Here is a 26,329-nt window from a genome sequence, read left to right as displayed (position 1 = left end):
GGGGAAAGCAAAGTGCAAACATGACAGACTGATGTGGACCGAGCACTCAGAGAAGGACACACAGAAATGATGGCAGTTAGGCTAGCTGCAGAAATCAGACTCTGTGATTCCTCCAAAATGTGCATTGATTCTCCAAGTCCAGGCTTTTGCCATGTGATCTCCAAGAATGTCCTAACCCCTTTCTTCTCCAAGTAGCTGAATTCATCTTGCTCTGTCAATGCCCAGCTCATTTTGTACCAAAAGTCATAGGAAATCAGGATTGGAAGAGACCTTCAAGATCAGCCAGGTCTAGCATTCCTAAACTTGGCTGAGCATAGTAAGAATCACCAGGGAGGAGCCCTTCTCCCTCCCACCTCCAAAGGTTACCTGATATATTTAAGAAAAGGATGCGTGAAGCCAAGGCAGCTGTTGAAGCAAACAAACACAAAATGCGTTCTTGTTCTGCTCTCTCTGTGGGTAGCTAAAACTGCAGGGACCTATGCTCCACTCCCAAGGAACTGTGATTCAGGAGATCTGTTTACTTTTTAAAAGCTCTCCAGGTGATTTGGAAGACCTGCCAGATTTGGGGGCAGCTGATCTCCAACATTCCTTCCCCGGCTTCTGAATCCCCTCTATTAGTTTCTGCTGAGCCTAGTCCTGCTTATGGCTAAACATACTCCCAAAGCCCTCCTTGGCCTGCACATTTCTTTGTGATTATTTTCTCCTTCAAACTCTGACACTACCCAGGATCTTTAATGCTCACTTAATATCAAGTTGTACTATGCTGTTGTTATGTCCTTTCTATGTCAATAACAATTATTGGGCTCTGTGTTGGAGAATGCACCATAGAAGATGTAATAAGGAATGAGTTTCTGTCCTAGAGGTGGGAAAAGATACATAAACTGCTAAAGTAACAATCTGGAATGAATTCGGTGCTAAGGGATGTTAAGTAAAGTATGCTGTCCGAGACCAGAAGAAGAGCTGGTTCTTCTACTTAAGGGCACTTCAGAAAATTTCTAGAGGAGTTGGTTTTGGGGATGAGCCTTAGAGGATGACTACATTTTGACCAGCAGGAAATAACTGGGGACTATTATAGCTGGGTATAAGGAAATAATCCAATGAGAACACAAGGTAAGAATGTGCAGTTGTGACAAGGGGGGAGTTGTTATGGTGGGTATATATGGGAGGAGGCTTCAGGAAATGAGGTTCACAAGTGACTTAAGGGCAAATTTTTGGACACTCATGCTCTGGTATGGGAGAGAATATGGAATAATTGAAGGAGCTCAAGCTTCAGTGTAAACACCTATATCCTTATCCCCATCCTGTTGCTTGCTAGTGGAAATATGATGTTGGTGATTCATTTATTCTCTCCTGTGCTTGTCTATGAAAAAGCAATCCACCCTCTTTTCAGAGTTATTGTAAAGATTCAGTAAGTTAATGAATATAAATACCAACCATGACCAATTTTCCTCCTTTTATGTCCTCAGTAGAAGAAATAGATGTGATCTAACTTCTGTTTTAGAAAGATAGCTGTATATAATGTTAAGGGGCATTAAAGAGGAAATAGAAAAAATATAGGCAAACAGTTAAAAGCGTGTTTCGACAATCCAGGTGAGAGATGAGGTCTTAAACTCGGGCAGAGCCACTGCAAAAAACAGGGTGAAGAAGAATACCCACTGAGGAGGGGAAACAGAAAGTAGCAACAGACAGAAAATGAATATTGTAGCATTAAAGATGATTCAAGTTCCAGCTTGCCTTTTCCTACTAGGGGGAGGGTAGTGGTACAGCTGGAAGTTAGGGAACCTAGGAGGAACAGGCCTCCGTTGAGACAGTACACTCCAGCTGGGACCCACTGAATTGCAGATGAAGCATGGGCATCTGTGGGAATGCTGAGTGTGTGTAGGAGATCTGGGTTTAAGACTCAGAACTAAGAGGTTGGCTCTGAGCAGGGGGATTTGGAAGGCCTTTGCAAAGAGATGATGGGGAAGCTCTGGAAATAGTTGGGACTAACTAGGGAGAGAGTTATCGAGCAGAAAAGACAAACACTTGAGATCTGAACCTTGAGAAAGGTTCACACTTTGGAAAAGAAGAAAAAGAGGAGCTAATGAAGGAGATGGAAGAGTGGTCGCCTTTTCAGGAAGACACCCAGAACACTGTCAGCGCAATGAGGCATTTGAACATGGAGAAAAACGTGTAAGAATATCATCAGTGTCAAAAGCTAGTAGTGGGGAGAGGAATTAGAACCACTTGATTTCATAATTAGGAAAGGTGGCCAAGTGTGGTAATTGGCTCAACATCCATTTCTCCTGTTCCCTTTAGCAAGGAAACCCATGCGCCTTTGGAGCTGGAAATTTGGCTCCCAGAGAAGCCTGCATTTTCTGGTCACCCCGTGTGTAGCCAAGAGACTAATTCTGCCCAATAAAAAAATATGTGCACCTTCCAGGCCACATTCTTCCTACTGACAGGAACTTACCCATGTGGTGCTGGTGGACACGATGTGAGACACCGTCAACCTTATGAGTAAGGACCACTCCTTAACAACGGCTGCCACAAAAGAGAAGAAACCTGGATCCCTGACAGCTAAACAACTGGCATTCAAATTGTTATACAAAAGGAAAATAAATTTTTCTTGTTTAAGCAAGTTACTTTGGTCTTTGTTATGGCAGCCGAGGCTTTATCCATTCTGATCCTGGAAAGAGCAAGTGTGCACTAAGGAAAAAGAAGGGAGGGAATCAATATACACTCTATTTTTGAGAAGCTAGAAGGGAAAGGAAAGAGATGGAATGATAGTTTCTAGAGGAAAGAGGGTCAAAAGAGATGTTTCAGTTTTTAAAAATCAACGGTGCTATAATTCTCACCATTTTAAAGTCTACTATTACCTGTCCTTATTTATGGCACATTTTTAATTTTGTGGAAGTTTTAAATTTATTTTCTGGGAAATGAGCAGGTTTTATTCTTCATGATTATGATAACAGTTTATAAGTTAGCTCTTTGGGACATTAGCTATTTGTGTATTTGTACAGAGCTGCCCTCAAATGTAAGGGTGATTGTATTATTAAAGGGATCCTTTAAAAGGTGAGGCTTCTTAGCAGTCAAGTGTACACAAAACATTTACCCATGTAACAGAGGGCTAGGGAAAAGAAAGTTACCTTGTTAGAAGTTACTGTAATGATCATGTGTGTATGTCAGTAGGGAAGCAAAATTCAATAAATAAGGAATTTTAGTTTATGGAACTTTGTCCAGGAATAACTTTATCATATAAAGAGAAGAATTCCTGCCATGCCTACACTGCAATCAATGGTCCCTTTATGAGTTGAGTGATGGCCTCTCTAAATTCCCAACTCCTGGTCCTGAAGTGACCTGAGCAGTAGGGAGCTCTGAGAACAGCTTTGGGGACAGCCTCACAACAGCTCTGAACTCTCTGCTGTCAAGACTATAAAATATTATCTTTGCATTTTGCATATAATTCACCAGACTAATCACTTACCCATTGTGGGTGTTTTAAATGGCATTTTTAAAGTTTGCTTGGGCTCAGGGAGAGTTATTTGCCAAGACTTTATTCCTGGAGTCATTATTCCTCTGGGATTTCTTAACCTTTGCAAATTCATAGCCAGTTTTGTGCAAGGTAGTGGCTTGTAGCCTCTATGTGGGGGAGCAGTCCTAATATATGCTAAATGGTGATAAGGAAGGGTCCTATATCCCAGAGCAATTACACAGGAAAAATAAAAAGCAGAAACTCTGAGTAAATAATAGTCAATAAAGAATAGCAGCAAAAATAAGGTTACCTCCTTGGAATTAAGTATATGCTTGGATAGTCTGTTGATTTAACAAGCAGAAGAATTATGGGTTATAAAAAGTCACTGAATGTATGGATATCAAGAAGCACAAATGAAAAAGTGTGTGAAGAAGTCAAATGAGGGAAAGCTGCCTCTGAGAATACAAATCTTGATAAAATTTAATGAACTACTAAATGTAATATTAGATACAGATGAGCAGAGGAAAATATTTTTTGTGTGTACACTTTCAATTTAAAAAATGTGGTTTTTAAGACCAACATTAGCATTTTAGGAGAAGAACTGGGGGTGTGAGGCAAAGTAGCTGTGGTATTTACCAATTCCAAGAGGGCAACGAAAATTCTCCCCACTCCAAATCTCTCTCCCTCTCACCACCAGACCTTGGCTGGGAAGCCCTTCCATTATAGTCCCTAATGAGCTCCAGAGCAAAGGTGAGTGGCACTGTCTCAGTAATGGAACACACAGTTTCTTACAATATTAGAAAAGTTGTTTCTAGATTCATAGAGATTTTGAGCTAGAAAAGATCATAGTGAGCACTTAGTTCCTGCTCCATTCCAATACAGACATCTTACAGATGTGACAATTGGGTGCCCCACTCAATAAGTGACTTGCCCTAGATCACAATAAGTGACAGCAAATTAATGGCATAAAAATGCTGCTTTTCAACTCTCTATCCAGATGTCATTTTTTACATGACTGAGCACAGCCTGTATTCAGAAGGGGTAAGAAAAGAGCCTGGTACATTTCCCTGGGGGTAAGTTCCAGTATTAGGGGAAGCAGGGGGATGGAGGAGGGCACAGACTCAAGGTCTCAGAAGCATTCTGGATTTGTGCCTAGCCACAGAAATTTGCTATTTTGCCTAATATTGACTTAAATGCCAAGGAAAATTTATTGTCATTAATATACCATCATGTGGCAGCTGGCTCTGCTGCTGATACAGTTAATCTGCAGGTAAACCATATCCCCACTGAAATACTGTCTCTACTACTCAAACACAGAATCCTGCCCTGACACCAGCTTAATGCTAAGGTTTATTATTCACTCACAAGGCACAAGAACATTGGTTGTTTTTGTATAGGCATTTAGTACATTTAGAGATTATTCTGGATTTCATGAGGGGCAGTTGCTATCCTGTTACGGAACAGCATCCATCTCAATTTTGCATCAAGATAACATGTACTCATGGAAACCATGCCAAGCAGAACAAAAGTAAACATTCTCTACCACCTAAAATTGACTGCAACTGGTCTAGTTTTTAAAACTTCCATGTCATTTGAAAGTGAGTCTTTTCTCTTGAAAGTACTATTACTGGTCCTTAATTTTTCCCAATAATTTTTGAACTAGCTGGCCTTCTAACATTAAATATTTTTAAATAAAATCAAGTGGGTGAAATTTCTTTTGATGGGATCCCAAACTATAGTTTTTCCCCCAAATAATTATAGGCTATCAGGTTTTCATTTGGCTATAAATTTTGTTTTTGAGGATGTCTTTTCACTCTGTTATATTACCTCCTGACATTTAGGATTGTTGGCACTTACTGGATTTGGGGGTTAAAGTATAATAAAAAATGACAACAATGAACATCATTAAGTAGGTATCAAAACAAAGCAATCATATTATTTCTTATTTAACTACAATAGAAAAATTCAAGTAAATTTGATCATTTTTACCACATTGAATGCAGTTCCAACAGTTTAAAATCTAAAATCCTTAGCAGATAGAGAGGACAACTTAAAAATCCTCACCTCTGATGAAAACCCTGAATGTTAATCAGCTTGGATGAACAGTAACATACACAGTGTGCTAACATTTCTTTACAAATGGATTTTTGTAAACAAGCTGCTTCCAACAATATTTTATGAGCTGTCATTAACTTTCAAAGATGTTATTTTAGGTAGGAAACCTTGGTGATCCATCTCGCAATGCGTGGCCAGAATGAAGAGACCCCTGAGATTGCTAAAGGAGGAGAACTGAAAGGGAGCCTGTGAAGTCATGACCCTTTAAAGGTGTGGGTTTACAGAGTGTGAAGTAGGCAATTGACCAGCTGCACCCCAGAAGTGGCGCTGCAAATGCCTATGTCTAAAAATCAGAGAACATGTCACTCTGGATGGATGGCTGCACCATGGCCACCACAGGCCCACAGGTAGTTTGCTCTCAACTATGATAGGCAAAATCTCCCTAATTTGGAATAGAGTTTAGTATTATTCAAGAAGATTGTTACAATGAAAAGCAATTAATTACCCTCTTTTTTGGGCTTTTTGAGGATGTTTTCTTAGTGCTCCTATCACCAGGACAAATTCACTAAGGACTATATTCAAATCTGAAGCTCAAACTCTTTTAAGCAAAGGCTGCACATCCAGGACCCACTGCTGGATTTCCAGGCCTGCAGGAGTGAGTGTGAATGGATTGGGCAGCTGCTATCCTGTTAGAGGGTGAGAATATAGTTCCATCACTTTCCTAGGAGGCTCACGAAACAGAATTTATTAAACAGAAGCTTATTTCAGCTTAAAGGGCTAAATTAGCAATTGCAGGGCAAGAATCATGAGTTGGGTATCAAGATATTTATGGGGTTTTTTTCATATTATTATCAATAATCTATTTCTTAAAGTCACTGAACTACTTCTCTGTTTTGGTTTATCTATGCAGTGGATACACTCACTTTAATTTCCATGTTCTCAAAGGGGTTATGGTGGAAAGATATGTTGATCAACATTTTTAAAGCTCTTTTGAGCTCCTTAAAAAGAAAGCAGTCTTTTCAAAAAATACAACACAATATTTAGAGACTTGGTAATACTGGGTCAAAAATCTCTAAATTTTGATTCCTTAAAGAGTAGTTTTTAAGGTGAAACATATTAGTGTATTGTAATGTGGGTAGATATGATGTACATACCTTTTCTCTGATTACTAAGTAAAGAGCAAAAATACTAAATTATGGAATTTCAGGTCTCAAAGTTTATTGTTATGTAGAAGCTATAATTAAGTAAATAATTTCCCTTAATTTGGAGATTGTTGCCTCCCATCCCACTTTGAATGACACTCTCCTAAGTCTGTCCTGCAGGAGTGACAGCACAACCTGTTTGAAGTCTAAATCCATGACACCCTTTGCAGTAGAGTGGCAACCTGATCAAAACAGTGATCAGGCAGAAACATTTTGTGATAAAGAGGGCCAAATTCAGTGTTTCTAAGGAGAATGAACACACACACACACACAATCCCCACTCCCCAACCCCCCCACCCCACCCCCGCATTCAGAGCTGAGATTTTTCTTTTACCCCAGCTAATAAAATCAGGAGGCTGCAATGAGGCTGAGCGGCACACAGTTTGATGTCCTCAGCAGGATACAGGGAGTCAGAAGTGGCGCTGTAAATCCAGATCGGGCCTTCAACACTGTGTTAAGTGTGGCCCGAGTCTCAGAGATTTCCTTTTGATGCAAGTTCAGTATATTAATGGGAAAAGCATTCACTTTTATTTGTCTGTACTGTCTGCAACAGCAAGGCTGCCTCATTTAGCCTGAGCCAACATGAAAATACACAGAGAAGCAATCTGTTGCAAATTAGCACAGCTCTCCTTTCATTTACTAGCTAGTAATTGGAAGGAGTTAAGAAAGTGTAACTTATCAGACCACGTGAATGTATCTGTTTGGGCGGACAGCAAGCCTCCCCTGAATTTCCCTGTGAACCCTGAGGAAGTAATCCTTCCTCAGTGTCCACTTGCCCTGGAAGAAAATACTGATATGTGTTGACTGTGCACACTCTAGTTTGGGAAGGTGGTTTCCTGGACTCCGGAAGGGAGTATTAATGACTTCGTTAGAAATTTACCTTTCTTTAGATATGTTTTTACTCTCCTGCTTCCAAATGGTCTTGAAGTCACTGCAGAACTCGTACCACACCATAAACACGTGGTTGGGTGTGATCTCCTTCTCACCAGACTTTGGCTTCATCCCAAAATATCCTACTGTTGTTTCAAAACTGCAACAGGTCAGAGAAAAGGTAGAGAGAGTGAGGTGGAGGGTGAGAAACTGTCCATGCCAGAACCCATCAGGGTGAGGAAGGGGACCCTGGAGGTCCATTCCCTGACACGGGAGCCTGGCTCGCGGTGGCTGGGGCTTATCCTGAGCCTCAGAAATCCTATGTGCTCAAACTGATTTTCCAAGAAACTCAACTTGATTGGGGATACTCTTGGGTGCATCCTATCTGTAATAAAAACCAGTATATATAACTCTAGGGGCTGTATATGGCAAAACCTTTTTGAATCTGTTCTTCATCTCAAATCCATGTCATTTACCAGCTCTTCATTTTATGTTCAATGATCCCATGGAACTAATGGCATTTTGATTCTGTATCATGAGAAGTTATTCCCACTGGGAATAATCGATCTGTTGAATGTTTCATGGAAAATCAAGAGACTATTCTATCCCTTTTCTGGCATCTACTGGCTTTGTAATTCCAGATCAACCACTCAGCATCAGGCTTTCAATTTTTCTAAAAGGTAAAATGAGACTTAGATTATATGATCTTTAAGAAGGCTGCATTTAAAAGCCTGATATGATACAAGAATATGAACCACCAATGTATAAAAATAGATATAGTTGAGGGCATAGCAAGGTTTGGATGAAAGAACATCTTTGATTTAAAAAAAAAAACATCTCTGATATGGTCAGAAAAAAACCCAGGTTTTCCACAGTAGATTCCCAGGTATCACTCAGAACCTCCTGACCTACCCCATGGAGGCTCACTGCATGCCAGACTACCCGGGCCTCCCAGGCAGTCCTTCTTGGAGGCACTAGCTTTGCAGCAATTTATAGCTCTGCACTCAATCTTTCCCCCCAGCTACCCTCACCCACCCCAAACCTCACAAGCTCATTTGCCATGAGCAAGAACACTTAAATAAATGGCCCCCTTTTCTAGGGTGTTGGAAACTAATCAAAGCAGGAATGGCTGGCCAGGTTTATTACTCAATGCTGTATCATCTGTTCAGACACAGTGTTTTTTTGTGGCCATCCTGAATACTGAGTTTCTAATGGAACTCTATTCAATGGCGATTGTAAAACCCTGAAGCCCCATTACTATTATGGAGCATACTTTCATCTCGTTCTCAGTTATTGGGCAATATGTATCTCATAAGATTTTATCACATTTCACAGATGAACTGTTAATTGATTCCATGGCTATGATTAGGTGAGATCCAAGCTGGAGCTGCAGCTCTGAGTCCCATAAATTCTTTGTGCTTCTGTAAATAATAAATCTGTTTTTAATGCAAATTAAAACTACTGGCCAGGGAATTTCGACTCCCAGTTATTAAAAGACTGGTAGTGTGTAAGTGGAGAAAGGCAATAACTGCAGTAATTTCTTAAGGGATTCTCCTATAATTCCAAACATACTTATCTTGGAGCAAGACCAATAATGGAAGAAAGTAGCAATGTCCACTTTCACCCCAGACATGACTCCTAATTCTGTGGCAGTCAAAATACTGATAAAACCAAATGCACATTCTACAGCATATACTTCTGTTTCATTCAAACTGAAAATTATATTGATTGTACCATGGAAAGAAGTACATAGAGACGTATGTAACCTGTAGGAGTTGGAAGGACTTACAGGTTAACTTGTCCAAAGTTCTCATTTTAAAGATGAGAAAACAGAGACCTGGAAAGACTGAATGACCTTATTCATTGGCAGAGCTGGGCCTACATCTTGAGTCCCCTGATTCTCAGTGAAATGCTTTTTCCGTTCTACCTTTCTGTTGCTCATGCTTACTGACAAAGGCCTGTAAGAAATAGTCTTTTGTTTGTTTGTTTTGTTTCCATGTTAGACACAGCTGCCCCCTGTATCCTACACAATGTGCATTACTGCCAGAAGAGCACATTGGTTTTCTCTTCCTTATGCTCAACTTCTTTAAAGAAGCGTATTTTTTTGTGCATTAACAGAGAAGAGAATAAGTCTTTCACTTTTGCTATTCAGAGGGACAAATTGTTTTCCTAGTTTCCAGCAGGATATAGTGAAAAACACAGACACTCCAGACTTTGTGCTTCAAGGATCCCCCCAACCCCCACCCCCCTGTCCAGGTACCTCCTGTTATTTGGAGTCTAGATTGTGAGCCCAAGATATATAAATACTGGTGCAGCTCCAGGGAATGACAGCATCATTTGGTGGGTTATCACAGAGCTTGAGAAGAGCATTTCATTGTCCTGGGGGCCTCATTGTCCCCAACTCTAAACTGAAGCTAGTCATGTACCCTGACCACCTCTCCAACTAGGAATTTGTGAGGCTCTGTTTGCTAACTCCCAAAAGGGATGAAAGCTAAACGAAACACTGAATTTCAGCAGTTTTTCCCTCATATGCTTTAGAAACTAACAAAGCAAGTGAGTCTCTTCAGTAGAACCAAAGCAGACAGGCCCTCAGAGGACGGCCTGGCTCTGGCACTACGCAGCTTTGACAGAGATGAAGTTGCTCTAAGGGTGGGCCTTATTGGATTTCAGTGTTATCCCTGTGTTCGAGGAAAGGTTAAAGCTAGAACCCAAACCTAAAACTATTTGATAAGGTCTAGGCTATTGTCCTCTCCAAACACAACTCGCTCTTCCTTTCAAGTTCAATTTTGATTCACAGAAAACTGATCATTAAAATCCTTCTGAAATTTGAGCATGAAAATTGCTGATATTTACCAACCAGGGTGAATTTTCTCCAAAAGACAAAGGGGTAAAGCACACTTTTTGAAATTTCTGTTTGTTGGCAGAGAAGTCTAAAACAGCTTTCAACTTTTAAAAGATTGACTCCTAGTCATATGTTACATTTCATAAAACTTTTTTACTTCACTCTAAACTACTCCCTGACTCTCCCCACTGCTATCATTCCTGTCTGATTTGTATTTTTTAAATTTAGCTGAACATTTTTAAAGTACAGACAATGATTGTATCACAGAGCCCATAGCAAAGTGAACTGTTTTACTTTCACAGTGGTGAGATGCCAAAGCGGAACACATCCACTTATTATTTTACACGCATGCTTTTAGAAACTGCTTAGAAAAAGCAAATATTCCTTAGCCTCAGAGTAAATTGTTTCTCTTGAGAATAAAACTTAAGAATTTACTGAATCTCACATGCATCACTGAATCACACTGACCACCAACCTCCTTAAAGAGTGTAAACAACTGTGGTTCCTATATTAAAGATGGGATCTAACATATTTCATATATGACATGAAAGCTAGACTACCTTCACCACAAAGTCACGGAAAATGCTGACAAACAAAATTTATGACCCTCCTCAGCATAGCTAATGCACAGCAGCAGCTTCGGCCCTCGAAGGTGGGCCCCCACTTCCTTAAGCAAGAATCCTGAGGAAGTATTAGAAGTTTGACATCTGTTCTAGAAATCAAATTTCTGTTTGTCCTGATACCAATATGTCTTTGTTGATGGTCTCTCCTGAACATGATGAAAATTTCTATAGCATAGATATATGCATTTTACACACTGAGGAAGGGAAGCTTCAATACAGGGATGGGCCACAAAAATCTAAAATTGTCTGTTTTCAAAAATGATCATGTTAGGATGATAGTCATGATTCAAGAACATGCCTGCATTAGAAAAATGCAAGACTTGCCTTAACCTCACTTTTATCTGTGTTTTAATTTTATTGCCGATACAGTGGGAAGTGGTAAGATGTTGGCGCCTGGTAATGCAGGACAGACAGTACTGTCTATAGGTTTTCAGGACTCTTGGAAATTACAGCTAAACAGAAGGAAAACGACTCATTTCTAGTTTGTTCGTTTGCATTTGAGGAACTCTCCTCACACATTGGTGAAGCTCATTTTTCCTTATGCACTACTTCTTACTCTTACGTCTCATTTAATTTTCCGGTACTTTTAGAATTGGTACCAACAAAATGTATCTCAGTTCTGTTCCCTCAATATGAGAATGCCTCAGTACATTGCCATTCACCCTTCTTAGAGGGAGGCATAGCCAATTGACTAACCTGGCCAACAGACAAAAGAAAAACCCTATAAGGAATCAGAGCTAGTGATTATTGGGCTCTCCCAGGTGAGGGAATGGTTCTGCTTTGGTATCTATTAAGAGAGAGAAGAGCAAAGAGGCCTGAAGTGGGCAAGGGGTTGAATAGAAGACCCCAGAGACTCTTCATCTACAGAGGTCAGTCCCTTTTCCACACTTGCCCCTGTTTACCATGTACTCTAGGACCTGAGGTGAGACATGGTAAGTCTCCTAGGTGTTTGTAATACCTGGTTTGATCTAGTTGTAATGCTAAGAAGGATCACATTGTTCCCGACTTCCATGGATTCTGGAGCAGAGTGATGGAGGAGAGGCAAATATGTGGAAATAGTGCCATGACGTGTGAGGCGTGTGGCTCTCTTCTGGATGATTCTGCACTTGACGAAAAATATTCCGAGGTCTTATTATAGTTCTTTCAGTCCAGCTCCCGATAGAATCTTACTGCATAGTCTCAACAAATGGAGCCCAAAGAATGGCTAGTCAGACATTACACTAAGTGAAATAAGCCACTCATAAAAGGAAAAATATTGCATGGTTCCACTTACATGAGGCACTTAGAGCCATCAAAGTCACAGAGTCAGAAAGGAGATTGGTGGCTGCTGGGGGCTGGGAGAAGGTAAAGATGGGGAGTTAGCGTTTGATGGGCACAGAGTTTCACTTGGAGAAGATGGACCAGTTCTGGAGATGGATGGTGGTGGTGGTTGCACTGCGATGTAAATGTACTTGGTAATAATAATAGTTAAAAAAGAATGGCTAACTAAAGAATGAAGTGGGGCTACGTCAGAGCTGCCTACCTTTTCTGTGCATTCTCCAGCTGGCTTTCTTCCATTTTATGCTCTTTTTTGGCTGTGGAAGAGAAATAATTATGATTGAAACAGTGTGTTCTCCCAGTACCTTTTTGTGCACTCTTATAACTTTGGTTAGACGCATCCATTACCAAAGTAAGTCTGAATTCAGGGGTTGGCGGCCCGACCACACGTTCTGGAAATAGCCCTCATTTCATTACATCTATGACCACTACTTTCTTGACAACAGCCATAGTCACCATATGATTTGTTGTTCTCATTGGGACACTTCTGAGAGTGAAAGTAGGTGATATTGATCATTATACCTGGACAGAGACATAAATTGGGATAATCCTGGCCAGACTGGTACACGGGGTCTACCTATTAGCTGGCCTCTTTGTGGGCCTTGACATGTGCTTGACACTCACCCCTCTTCTAAAACATAATAAACTCAATACCATTTGCAGCAGTTCTGCTCAGATTCAAGCAAATTCACTGGACCCTTTCACACCCTGCTTCTATACCATGGGCCCCCTGGCAGTCTGGGGAAGCCTATGAGAAAGAGAAGCCTTTCTCAGAATGTTTTTTTGTTTGTTTGTTATCATTAATCTACAATTACATGAAGAACATTATGTTTACTAGGGTCCCCTCTTCACCAAGTCCCCTCCACCAACCCCATTACAGTCACTGTCCATCAGCATAGTAAGATGCTGCAGAATCCCTACTCGTCTTCTCTGTTGTACAACCCTCCCCGTGCCCCCAACACACATTATACATGCTAATCATAATACCCCCTTTCTTTTTCTCAGCCCTTATCCCTCCCTTCCCTCCCATTCTCCCCAGTCCCTTTCCCTTTGGTAACTTGTTAGTCCATTCTTGGGTTCTATGATTCTGCTGCTGTTTTGTTCCTTCAGTTTTTCCTTTGTTCTTATACTCCACATATGAGTGAAATCATTTGGTACTTGTCTTTCTCCACCTGGCTTATTTCACTGAGCATAATACTCTCTAGCTCCACCCATGTTGTTGCAAATTGTAGGATTTGTTTTCTTCTTATGGCTGAGTAATATTCCATTGTGTATATGTACCACATCTTCTTTATCCATTCATCTACTGATGGACACTTAGGTTGCTTCCATTTCTTGGCTATTGTAAATAGTGCTGCGAGCTCAGAATGTTTTTAAGTACATTAAAAAATACTTAACATTACTAAGGAAATCAATGATGCTGAAATACAATTTAGAATTTTAGAATTAAGATTAAGAACCCATGCTCTGTAGGGACTATAAGGAGGTCTAATTTTTGGGTGGTTCTTTTACATATTCTTCTCTCTAATGAGAAGATAATAACTATTGTATGATGATACTGCTCTTACACTTTAAAAATCTAGAAAACAGGCAAGTCATAATCTTTATGAGCCTTAAGATTCCTTTCATTTAAGGCTACACTGATGTAAAATGAGTGGGAAAAATTAATTATATCTAGGGTATATTTTGTGATACTTCCTGAAAAGTATTAAAAGATTTAAAAATACTATTTTACTAAGCCACCTCTGACATGTACTACCTGTGTGGCTGTGGGCAAGTTACTCACAACAAACCACATAGTTATTGCCTTATCTGTCCTACAAGAATAGCCACAGTGACCGCAGTTACACAGCTGTTATAAAGACTAAACAGTACAGGTAAAGTGCTTAGCACATAGTATGTGATAAGTGAATGACAAGAAATATTAATACCTCATCACTATTAACTTAATCACTGATTTTAAAGTGCAAATTTTAGCTAGTTGCTCTCCTGCTTAAAAACCTCTAAAGTTTTTACAATGTCCCATTGGGCCCTGCAAGTCTGCCCCCTGGTTCCTTTGTGACATCACATCCTCTTGCCCATGCTCATTCCTTTTCAGCCTCACTGGCTGGCTTGCTGAAGCTTGAGCGTGCTGAGCACGTGCCCTGCGGATGTTCTCAGTTGTCAGTCCTCCCTGGGGCATCTTGCGCACACTCTTTGCATGACTGGCCACCACTGGCTCCCTTACTCCACTGAGGTCTCAGTTCTCACATCACCTTCTCAGGCTTCATTAAATAAAAGATCAGTCCTTGCCGCGCATCCCGCCCCTCCCCCAACTCTATCTCCTTGGTTACCTTTGCCCTCATAGCCTGTATACCTGACAGACTCTCCGTTGACCTGTGTTTATTAAATGGCAAATGAATGCAAGCTCTGGGAGAGCAGCGACTTCATTTGGCTTGCTTCCTGTTGTGCCTCAAACATGATAAGAATGCTTACTTATTATGTAAACTATTTTAGCTTAAAAATACATGTAGTGGATAAAGCTTCCTCAAAAAAGAGCTACTTAGTTTTTTCAACATAAAACTTTACATTTAAAATATGAACATAAGTGAAAGAAGCACGTCAGTCTGAAGTTTTACACTATTATATAACTGGTAAATTTCAATGATCAAAATGATCTTCTTACTTTAACATGATTTGGCTTTGATAACGACACCATTTTAAGTAAAGTTACAGTTATGGCCATCTTTTGCAGTATGATTTCCTCTCCTCATAGCAGAAACCTTCGTGAATTAGTCTGGTACTTAGCCAGTTAGATACCAAGAAGTGACCTATGTCTTTCACAGGCTACCAGGTTCCCCAAGATGTGAAACAAACTAGTGGTTTGTTCCTATCCAGTGATTCTTAATTACATGCATGGCCAAACAGGAGGAAAAATTCCTTTGAGGCCTGAGTGATCTTCCTGGAGTACCTATGCTGTTCTCCATCTCCAGATGGTTTCTAACTAGATACTTCAGGCTGTGCTAAGTGAACTGTGGTCAAGCTGTTGTTGCATATAAATTGAGTGACAATAAATATCCTTTCCACACTGAATTAACCATTAGATAAAGATTTTGCAAGAGCTCTATGAATATGGTTCTTTGGAAAAAGCCAGCATCCAAAATGTGAATAAATGTAATACTAAGAGGTAATGCGCACTGGAGATCCTCTGAGGGCTTGAGGGGGGGAAAGCCTTCAGGAAATGAGAAAAATCTAGGGTCTCAGTTTTTCCTAACAAAGGGCCCATGTATGGATAGGAATGGCAGCCACCTTCACGGTAGGTCTTCAATGCTCTATGAGCCTGAATATTTCTCCTGCTATAATGTGTGAAATTTCCAGCCATGCCATTAGACATTTTTTTTTTTTTTTTTTTATTGAAGGGTAGTTGACAACAGCATTGCATTACATTAGTTTCAGGTGTACAACACAGCGACTCAACATTTATATACATGATATTTCTAGGTACCAGGTATCACCATACCAAGTTGTTACAATATTTTGACTATATTCCTTATGCTATACATTACATCCCGGTTACTTATTTATTTTACAATTGGAAGTGTGTTTATATATATATATATATATATTGTGAGGGCATCTCTCATATTTATTGATCAAATAGTTGTTAACCACAACAAATCTCTGTATAGGGGGGTCAATACTCAATGCACAATCATTAATCCACCCCAAGCCCAATTTTCGTCAGTCTCCAATCTTCTGATGGCCATTAGACATTTTAAGTTTTCAAAACGCTCTAAACAAAACAAAACATATTATCTGGAAGGAATATGTTTAAAGACTGGAGTCACACACCCAAATTCTAATATCACCAACAAATAAAGTAACTGTAGGCCAGGTGTAAGAATCCTAATAGTCAGAAATTCTATTCCTGGCTTCTTAATACTGGAACTGATACTGTCTCTGTGTAGGGAAGCCAACAGGGCATGGTAGGGAAGTGGGAAAGGCCATGCTCCGCTTATGGGAGGGAAGGCACTTGCCATGGATATGAGATCATCTACCTTTTTCAGAGAAGCTAGGATTTTTAAATGATTGCTCCCAAGCTAAAACAAAAATGTCTCAAACATACTATAGGACAAAGAGGATATTCCTGGTGGCCATATCTGGCTCTGCAAGCTCTAACTTAAGCCTCTAATGGCTATTGACAAGATGATATACAAGGGTTTGTTCTTTCATTGCACCTGCTAGACCCTATTCTAGGTGCTTGGGATCCCGCAGTGAAGAAAGCAGGCAAGAGTCCTTACAGAACTTTCACTCTAGTTGGGGAAGACAGAGAGTAAAGCCTGAGAGAATATGATCTAGTGCAAGTAATTTTTGATAAGGGGAAGCAAAAAAAAAAAAAATCTCAGCATGATTGTAGCCTGTAGAAGGAGACTTACACAGGTTACGGAACTAGGGGGTGCCTGGGTGGCCAGGGCAATGCCACACAGGTACAAGGTACAACAAAGGAATGAGACAATGTTTAAATTGAAGATGGCAAGTCTTAGATGAAAACTTTCATTACCCTACACTCTGACTAGCAGTGGCCCTGAATCTCTGTGTGGGATTTACTCAGTCTTCTACTCTATTCTACAAAGCTGCATGGATAGTAATATTCAGGTGCTCCTTTTTCAGTCTAAATCTGGTACTGTGAATGTGGTGGTGGTGGTGGGGGCACTGGGTAGCCTTCTTAGAAGAGTAAGTTTAGAATTGCTGTCAGATACTGACACAGCACTGGGGGAGACAGAGAAATAGCAGGCATTTCCAAACTTGCTCTTCTCTTGCCTTCACAAGAAGCTGTTGCATTGTCTGCAACGAGTTAAGTATTATTATTTCCAAGTCAGGGGAATAAAGTAGCTAGCTGCTTAGAATGATGACAGTCTCACATTTCAAGATAATAAAAACAATAAGTCAGAGTACTAAAAATTAGAAATTTCACTCAACATCAATTCTGCCTTGCAAACTCCTTCACTAAGGCTATGTACACACTGATGATGGTGACTTTCTGCAAGTGCTTGGAGAAAGTGGAGTGTTAAGTTTCTATAATTTTTGTGTCACTAGTAGGGCTGCATTTTTGCCTCTCTTATTTTTCTACTTTAAAGAATAATATTTATTTTTCATAATTCTATGTTGCAGAGAAAGCAACATGGTTTCTTTAGATGTTTCTTGTTTAAGGATGTAAGATATGAATGTGGATTTTATTTAATGCAGCCTTTACTAAATAAAGACCATTTGCTTCTGTGTACATCTTAAACGCCTTGAAATTTTGTTTCTTTGTTCATTTGATGGCTTCTGTCTCATTAGTTATCATAAAATCATCCCACAATAACAATTCTGAAATCCTTAAGTACTGTGGCCTAACAAATGAAGCAGATATAGGCCTTTCTATTCAATGGTTGTAGGCCCAAGGAAGGCACCTCAGAACTATAGTTAAATGCCAAGGTTTAAGCCCAGTTTGATCACTTAACATGCCATAGACAAGTTGCATGTATCCTAGTTTCCTCTCTGTAAAATGAAGATAACAGTTACCTACCACATACAATGGCTACATGAAAGGACATATGACTGCTGAACCACCATCCCTGCAGTCAGACCTTGATGGTTTCATGTCATGTTGAGGCTGATGGGGGTTCAAACTTCCAATGGGACGTCTGCTTTGACAAAGCTAAATTCAGGTGTAGCAAAGTGGGAAGAGATTGGCATTGGATCAGGAGGACCTGGGTTAAATTTCTGCTCTGTAACTTAACTGAAAGACCTTGGGGAAGCCATTTAACTCCACTGAGCCTTACCCATAGAATTAGAATAATATGATCTACCTCGCAAGGTGGCTGTGATTATTGGATGTAGTGAACATGAAAGATTAACACAGTGACTGACATATGCCAGGCACTCAGAAATGGCTTCCATTTACTATTTGTCAGCTAGAAGGAAATTCTAGTGGTCACTATTCCAGCTCTCTGACTTTGGGATGAATAATACAAAATTTCAAGCAAAATGTTCCTTTCTTTCCTAAGAATGCTCACAACCACTCTCAGTAGACAGTTGTTCTGCCTGTGATCATTTTCAAGTCGATGAGGTGTCTTGAGCTCCAGCCTCAGTTTCCCTATTTCACTCACAAAGCTGACATCCTTAACATTTCCCTCAGAGCTTTCTACAGAAGAGTGTTCCCTAGGTCAGACCTAAAGTAATTCTGTTTGCTGTTACAGCCCATTTTGTTTTATTCAGTACTTGGGGGCAAAAGAAACTGATTTACAATTTCGCAAATACCTGGGAGTCTAGAGGGTAGGTGTGAAGGAAGAGGTGTTTATGATTCTCATCTACGTCTTTTTCCACTTTGTGATCACTGAGTTATGCAATCTTTGACCTGATTAACTGAACCACTTCCACAGTGGTTAAGTCACAAATGAAAGATAATGATACAGAGGTCTGTTTTAAAAAGGTAAGATTTCTGAGAGCAAAGATTCCCTCTTTAAGTTGTAGGCTCTGTATGGCGACCTCTAACAGGCTCCCTGCATTGCACAAGAAACCCAGTTCTCTGCATTGCCACCAAACTGCCAATTTACAAGGCAAACTGGATTATGTCATGGCTCTGCTGAGTGTGCTCTCTAGCCCCCCCTCTATCCAGGATGAAGTACACCCATGTTGCACGGTAAGCCCTTCAGGGGACTTGGCTCCTGCTACTTCCCTTAGGCACCCCAGGATCCTGTCACATGGGATTCCTCACTGTTTCTGCCACTCAACCTGTTTTCTTGTTCCTTTATTTTAGGGCATATTACTGCTTTCTCTGCTTTGAATGCCTCCTCGTCCCTGCCTTTCTCCTTCCCCAACACCCCCGCTATAAACCTGTTTTCAATTTCCCAAAACCAAGCTTTGAAGTTACCTCCTCCATGAAGCCCTCCATGGGGTGCTTCTCCTCCATGGAGAGGGGAGCTTCTGTTTCTGAGGAGCTCCAAGAGCACTACGTCCACATGTGTGGGATATACTGAGATCATCTGCTGGCAGTCTGCTTTTCCTGCTAGATTCTGGGCTTCTTGAGGACAGCCACCAGAATCTACTTCATAGATTTTCTCTCATCTAAGACCTGGTAGCTACGCCACTTATTTGACAGATGGGTAAACTGATGGCAAGGGACCCACACCAACAGCACACAATTCCTGCTCATCATCTCCCCACTGGGGGACCAGAGCACATTTCCTGGTGCAGCAATTTCTAATCTTCCATTTATTTTTTTGCAACAAAGTAGAACAGAGTCCAGTAGAATCAAGGGGTAAGAGAGTACTATTTTTCATCCTGTTATACCCTGTTTTAGATTGCTGTTATTTAGACTGCTATACCACAGGTACAATAACATTAAACCTTGAGTTTCACCTGCATCAGACTGAATTTTTAAAATACAGCAATAATGAACAATGTAAAGTTTGTACAGGTAAAATGACATTCTCAAAAAATATTCAGACTAAGAACATTCATCATGTAAATGTACCAAAACATCCAAAGTTTTATCCTCAAGAGGGTGGCATTCTGTATTGAAGTGGCTGAAAAAGGAGGTCACTCTTCAAAGAAAGTGGGGTTTTATGCCAAATATAATTAAGTCATATTTATGGAAACCCACCTGGGAGGTAATAAATTGTGAAATGAGGGAAAGGGACAGACGTTGGAATATCTTCCTAGTATTCTTTACACAGTCTATTACACTTTAATATACCATGGTTTATGGACCTGACATGGTTGGTATAAACCAACAGGATGCACAGTAAAGAAGCTGTTTTTATTATAGCTCTACAAACAGAGGAGCCGGGTGATGCTAACACAGAAACCAAGGGACCCCACTCCACTTTATGTGGTATCCATCTGAGGTGAACACGGCAGTCATTTTTCATTTCTTAGAAAATCATCCGGACATGTACTTCCCAGGAAAAAAGAATGCATTCAGCAACAGAGGCAACAACATGCTGATGTTGGAAAGGGGGATGACTTTTTAACACTTACTTGAGAGGAAAAAATATAAATATATGGAACCATTGAGTTATGGAGGGGTCTCACCCTTATACTTTTTCTCTTAGTATGCTTGCCCACAGAGGATATCCTCCTGTCTTCTTATTTTGTAAGTTTTCTGACTGTGGTTAAATTAGACGAATGATCGTTTCTGGCCTGTTACAGAGTTTACATTTGCAAATGTCTAGCTGGATGGTAAAGTAAAGAGCCATCTGTGAGATTTTTCTGTGTAAATTGGCATAGGGATGTGTACAGGCATGATATCAAGATTGCTATTATATGGGTATAATTTGATTTCCAGGTTCAAGGCTAAAGTGCGCTAGAGAACCTAGTCTTTCGATGAAAGTATCAAGTAAAAGACATCGCCTCACAAGACTTTGAAGGGGACTTTAGAGTTATAAAATCAAAACCCGGACAAAAGGAGCCTTACAAGTTATCTAGTTCAACTCTCAGGCTAATGTTTGCGCTGGGATCCTCTTGTATTCAGTTAGACTTCTCAGATCTCATCTTTTTCCTCATTTCTATTTGCCATTTTCAGTTGCTCTTTATAACTGAACCTGAATATTTTTAGGGGCACCAAAAATAGCAAAATGTTGGTACCAGCTACCGTGGACACCTGGGCCTTTCTCCACCAAGGTTCTTCAACTGAACTGCAGGAGTCAAAAAACGATTTGAGCAGTCATCCTCTCAGCTGCCTCCCCCATATCCAACCATAAGCATTGGGAGAAGTCAGCTCTTTACACACAACGGTGGCCTTTGGGCAACAGGGCTTAATACTCTCATTAATGATTGGAGAAAGTCAGTTCAGATGCACTCAAGCTTACAAATGACTTAAGATCTTAAATTTATATTTACACTTTTTATTTCTATACTCAGGAATGATAACATTCAAATACCTCATAAAATATCTCATTGGTATAATAATTCAAATTAGGAAAACCTCTCTGGTTATATAATGAAAAGAACTGTATTATTCTTTTATATTCTGTGATGACCATAATAACTATTTGTGCAGGTAGTGAGTACAGTTTAAAACACCATAATTTAATTCTAAGTGTTCACCAGATCATGCACCTATTGGTTCTCTGTAGTAACTATTGCAAAATAAACATTTTATACATTCACAGTTCTAGAAGGTAATCAGACTCAAAGTATAATTGGGATCTAAATGGAGTAAATCTATCCACTTTTATTTATTTGTAAGTCAACCCACTGTAAAAGCTCTATGATTCTTTTTTAAAAAATATACCACCACTTAGATGGGACTTCTGCTCCCTCAGGTCAATTTTTTCAAACATTCATAATACTGACACAACACTTGATCTTCAGATTTATGAATTCTGCTTATTCTTCTTACAGGCAACCATTGAACTGACCCTTAATATTCCATAATCTTTTTCCTCTGCTTCTGCACAGTCCAGGGAAGTCTCTCAATGCTGTACAACTATCAGTACAGAGCGATTTTTTGGATTCAAGATGATACAGAAGCAATTACTTGAGAAAGTTGGTAAGTTAACCCAGCTATAACCTACTCTAACAATTTTTTTTTACAGAAATGAGAAAATGGAGACCCAAGTGGATGATTTTCCTGGGTGACATGAATAGTGGTGGAATCTCAGTCTCTTGACTCATAATCCAACAGACTTTCTGCTATTCCCCGATGGGCTATGTTTTTCTCTAGAATTTGCAGACACTAGGGTGGTATCTTAAAGCTGCACTATATTGTACAATTTCCATAGGAGTGTATACACCAGAAAGTGCCAAGTTGGAATTTCAGCTTTCACTCTGAATTTCCTGACTCTCACTGCTTTAAAACAGACCATGGGGGTAAAATTTTAGAATGATCCAGTGAGAGGCTCATTAACACTAATGGAAGTCAGGTGCTTGTGTTCTCAAATAGGGCCTAAAATTCTCCATGTTATCTCAACTTGTAGGCTCAATATATCTTTAACTTAACAGCATTAATAGAAGTGACAACGCTTTTACAAAAATATTTAAAAAAATTTTTCACAGATACTTCTAAACAAGCATATTTTTAAAATATAATTTTCACTTGAGAATAATTTGTTCATAAATCCTGTTTCCTACAGTGTCTTCCCTATCTGCCTGCCATCTCATTCCCAACAGGTAGGCTCAGCTCTTCTGCAATGCTTTCGAATTTTTTCAGGGGCCATGTAGGGATAGTGAATTCTTCAGTCTCATCAGTCAGAGAGCAGACACTAAATGAGTCATCATTTAGGAAATATTAGGAGTTGCAAAGAAGCTGGATTTGTAAAAGAGGGCTGATGCCCTCATTTTGTTTCATCAAGAACCTTGGTGAAATTTCAAACAATGGGTTCAGAGTCTTGAGGCTCTAAATAGCCACTTGGTGATCAATCACAGGTACGCTGATATTGGAAGGTCTTTCCCAAACAATTCCTCCTATCGTGGTATTAGCACTAACCTAGGGTGTCCAATTTCTAGAAGTCATGGACTATATGGTTTTTATATCTTAACTTTGTATTCAAAATGCTTAGCACTTGAGACTATAAACTTTGTGTTTATAAATCAATAACTTATTGCTGTATTAATTGATGAGAATGACTACATAAGCACCTGCCAGCTTGAATTTCTAAGGAGGTTCATGAGCAAAGTGGTGACCAGCTCCATGCTCATTTTTTTTTTTTAATTTAAGGTAGTTCTTCAAAAGCAAGGGCCTCATTTATTGGTTGTTTTTAAAAAATTTTTTCATAGTATTTAGTACTTTAGTTCTAAGTATTTCTTAAGCTTTGCGTGAACCAAAATGGGGGAAAAAAGTTCACCAATTGGCTTCTTTGGCTTTCCCGTAACTGCCTCTGATGACCGTCTTTGTTATTTAGGTCCATTACTGATTCTTCATGCCTCAACTTGTCCATCTGTACACTGGACACAATGAAGCCTCACATTTGAGAACTAGCTTGGGAAAACCTAAGACATTACCTAGTGGAAACCTCTCATGCTATAGTTTAAAAGTAAGTAAAGTGAAACAATAGGGGATTGAATAAATAAACATCAGAATTTTATTATAGTAGACTAATCTACTGGACCAGGACTCCTACAGACCACAACTAATGGGATGCAAGGATGGTTTAATACAACTGACCAGAATAATCAGATGGAAGGTGGTGGTGGTGGTATGATAAATATGCACTAAGTATTAAGGGTGTGTCCAGTGATACGCTAAGGGATTTATATGGATCATTTAACCTTTCCAATGCACATATCAGGTGGTTTCTCTTTGTGGATAAGAAGATAAGAATGGACTCAAAGCTTCAACTTGCTCCATTACTTTCTAGTTGTTGAACTTGGGCAAGTTGTTGAACTTGGCTAAGATTGAATTTCCTAATCTATAAATGGAGGCACTAATAGGACCTAGATTAGATAGTTTTAATAATTCAATGAGATGTGTGTGAGGTACCCAGCCATTGCACCTGGCACATAAATTCAGTAAATGTCAATATTACAATCATTCCTACCACCACCACTACAATACTTAGTTGTCCAATGACATTTGCTTGTTCAACTATTTCTCAGGTTCCCATGAGGCTTGTCTGAGTAATGGACAATTCTGTTTTTCCTTTAGTAACATGTGTACCCCTCCAATTAACTCCCCAAGACCTAAGCAAATGTACCTGATCCAAATACCTCAAATTAGGCTTTTTAAAGGATATCATGGGAAACATAATGACATAGTAGTAAGTGAAAATATTCAGGAGGTAAAGCAGTAGATATGGTATGTAAAATTATGTTAAAAAATATATATCACAGAAATAAATGATATATCAATTAAAAATTTCAGAAGGTAATATACTAAAATATTATAGTTGCTATTTCTGCCTCTCTTACTGATAGGCTTTTTATTTTTCATGTCTTTAACTGTTTTTCAAAGAATTAGCATCATTTAATATAATCAGAGAAAGAAATCATATATGCTGTTTGGAAGCAACAGAGCACATTGAGAGTGAGTGACTTCCCTGAGGCCATACAACTAGTTTGGGGCACAAAAGAAAGAACGTGTCCCCTTACTCCAACTAGTTTTTGGTAGAGCATGCTGTCATTCTTTATGGGTTCCTGCTTAAAAAAACCACAAAACTCTTACATCATTACAGAGTAGCAAATTAGAGAAAAAAGAAGTCATAACTGAAAAACAAAGCATTTACAGTTCTAAACTCCTTTATTTATACCTTATATATATGAACACAGTTGAAATCCTATAATGTCTATAAAGTAAACATCCCACACTTTGATGAATTGTCCACAAATATATATAACATGAAGAATGGTTTTCATCATTGTAAAGATGAAAACTTAGATAAAAAGCTGTTATGCATGGTCAGATATCTTTGCGGCTTAAGACTGATCTCAACTTATCAAAAATGAAGAGGAAAAAAAAAGCCATACTCATATATCAGATAAAATATAATATGGCATCCATACCTCTACAAAGAAGTTTTCCTCTTCATCTAGATTTATCTATACTGAAATTAAACTATGCTATTTACCTATCTTTATAGCATAAGACATTTGTTAAATAATTGAGACTCTCTTCCTAGAGACGTTAAGTGCTCAGACGATCAGTCAGAAACAGGAATGTCCTCTTGGTGATCATGGAACACCCACTGCTACCTTTAAACCAGTTTCTTTTGGAGCGCTGGTGAAGGTTAAGGAAACCATATGTACAGGGCCACAGTGACCGAAGAAAGTCTAACTTCGCTGACAATCTGCTATTGCTTTGAACACCAAAATAACTTTATCCACTTTTCTTTCACATGGTTAAGGACTTGTTGCAGCTGGAATTTAAATTGGTCTACTAGGAATGGTACCCAAGAGTTACTTTAACTTCAACAGTTGTAATGTTACTAAGACTCTAGGTGCGGGGAAGGTTAAGTAATAGTCTGTTTCTTGGGCATATTTCTAAGAAAAGAAAATGCTGGAAGAACTGGGATTCCCAAAGAAGATACGGTAGGAAGATATTTTGCACATTTAAGTTGTTATGCTGGTACAAGTCAGGCAGAAGCACCATTAGCACAAGTGAGCGTTATCAGTGTCAGGAGATGGAAACAAAGATGCTTGGTGTTAAAACTGAGCACACCTCTTTTAAGTCTGCCAGGGTGAAGGTGCTGATAGTGAACTTCATGGGGTCTGAGTTGGCTCCTCTGGAGTCACCTTTCAACTGTAACTGCCATCCACCTTTTCCCCCCTTCTTAACATAACTTTATATTTTCCCTGCAGCTTAAAAGTAATAAATCCTCTTTTGGAACATTTGGATATTTGAGGAAAAAAGAAATAAGAAAAATGGTGCATATGCCTTTCTTAAGTATGGTCTCTACTAACATTTTGACTTATTTCCATAAATAAAAGTATATATTTATAATCACAATCATTTTGCTTTATTGTATAGTTGAGGTCATATTGAATATATATTCCGTTTCTTCCTTTTTCACTTAACACAGCAAGGCATAAGTCAACTTTTAATTGAACACACATAGATAATTTATCATTTATAATTTAATTTACAATTATTGAAAATAATTGTTGAAAAATAAGCCTTTACTTCATAGTAGGCATGGAATCTATTCAGATAAAACAGAATAATTGTCTACCAACCCAGGATATCATTTCAAGAAGTTTCTGATATTATCTTTTAAATGTAATCTTGTAGGAGAAAAATGTTTAATTGTAAAGGACTATTAATATATCGTTAAGTTAAAGCAGATTTTTATCTTTTATTCAACTTGGAAATAATCCATTGCTTTACCTTTTCATCTTCTTTTTTGTGGCTTAGTAGAGACATGTTTTAGAAGACAGTAAGAAAATCATGTCTAATGCTGCAGAGTAAGTTGAAATCTCTTTCCACTATGCTTCAATCTAATATTTCTGTTATTTGGAAAATATAGGATAAAGAAAATATCCTTAACAGAAAAAAATACTGAGGGTC

At 39.1% G+C, this 26,329-nt stretch overlaps 1 protein-coding gene across 2 annotated transcripts in view; it reads right to left on the bottom strand.

Moving 5' to 3' along the window:
* FMN1 (formin 1) overlaps nt 1-26,329 on the bottom strand; it is a 368,992-nt gene that overhangs the window by 29,331 nt on the left and 313,332 nt on the right. For both annotated transcript variants that reach the window (XM_036887569.2, XM_036887570.2), the window contains 2 exons: nt 12,569-12,620; nt 7,592-7,741 (listed from right to left, as the gene is read on the bottom strand). In XM_036887569.2, coding sequence (XP_036743464.2) covers nt 7,592-7,741; nt 12,569-12,620 — 202 coding nt within the window. The remainder of the gene's footprint in view (nt 1-7,591; nt 7,742-12,568; nt 12,621-26,329) is intronic.

Source organism: Manis pentadactyla, chromosome 11 (assembly GCF_030020395.1).
Source record: "Manis pentadactyla isolate mManPen7 chromosome 11, mManPen7.hap1, whole genome shotgun sequence".
Classification (NCBI taxonomy): Eukaryota; Metazoa; Chordata; class Mammalia; order Pholidota; family Manidae; genus Manis; species Manis pentadactyla.
This window is presented reverse-complemented; position numbering and strand designations above follow the sequence as displayed.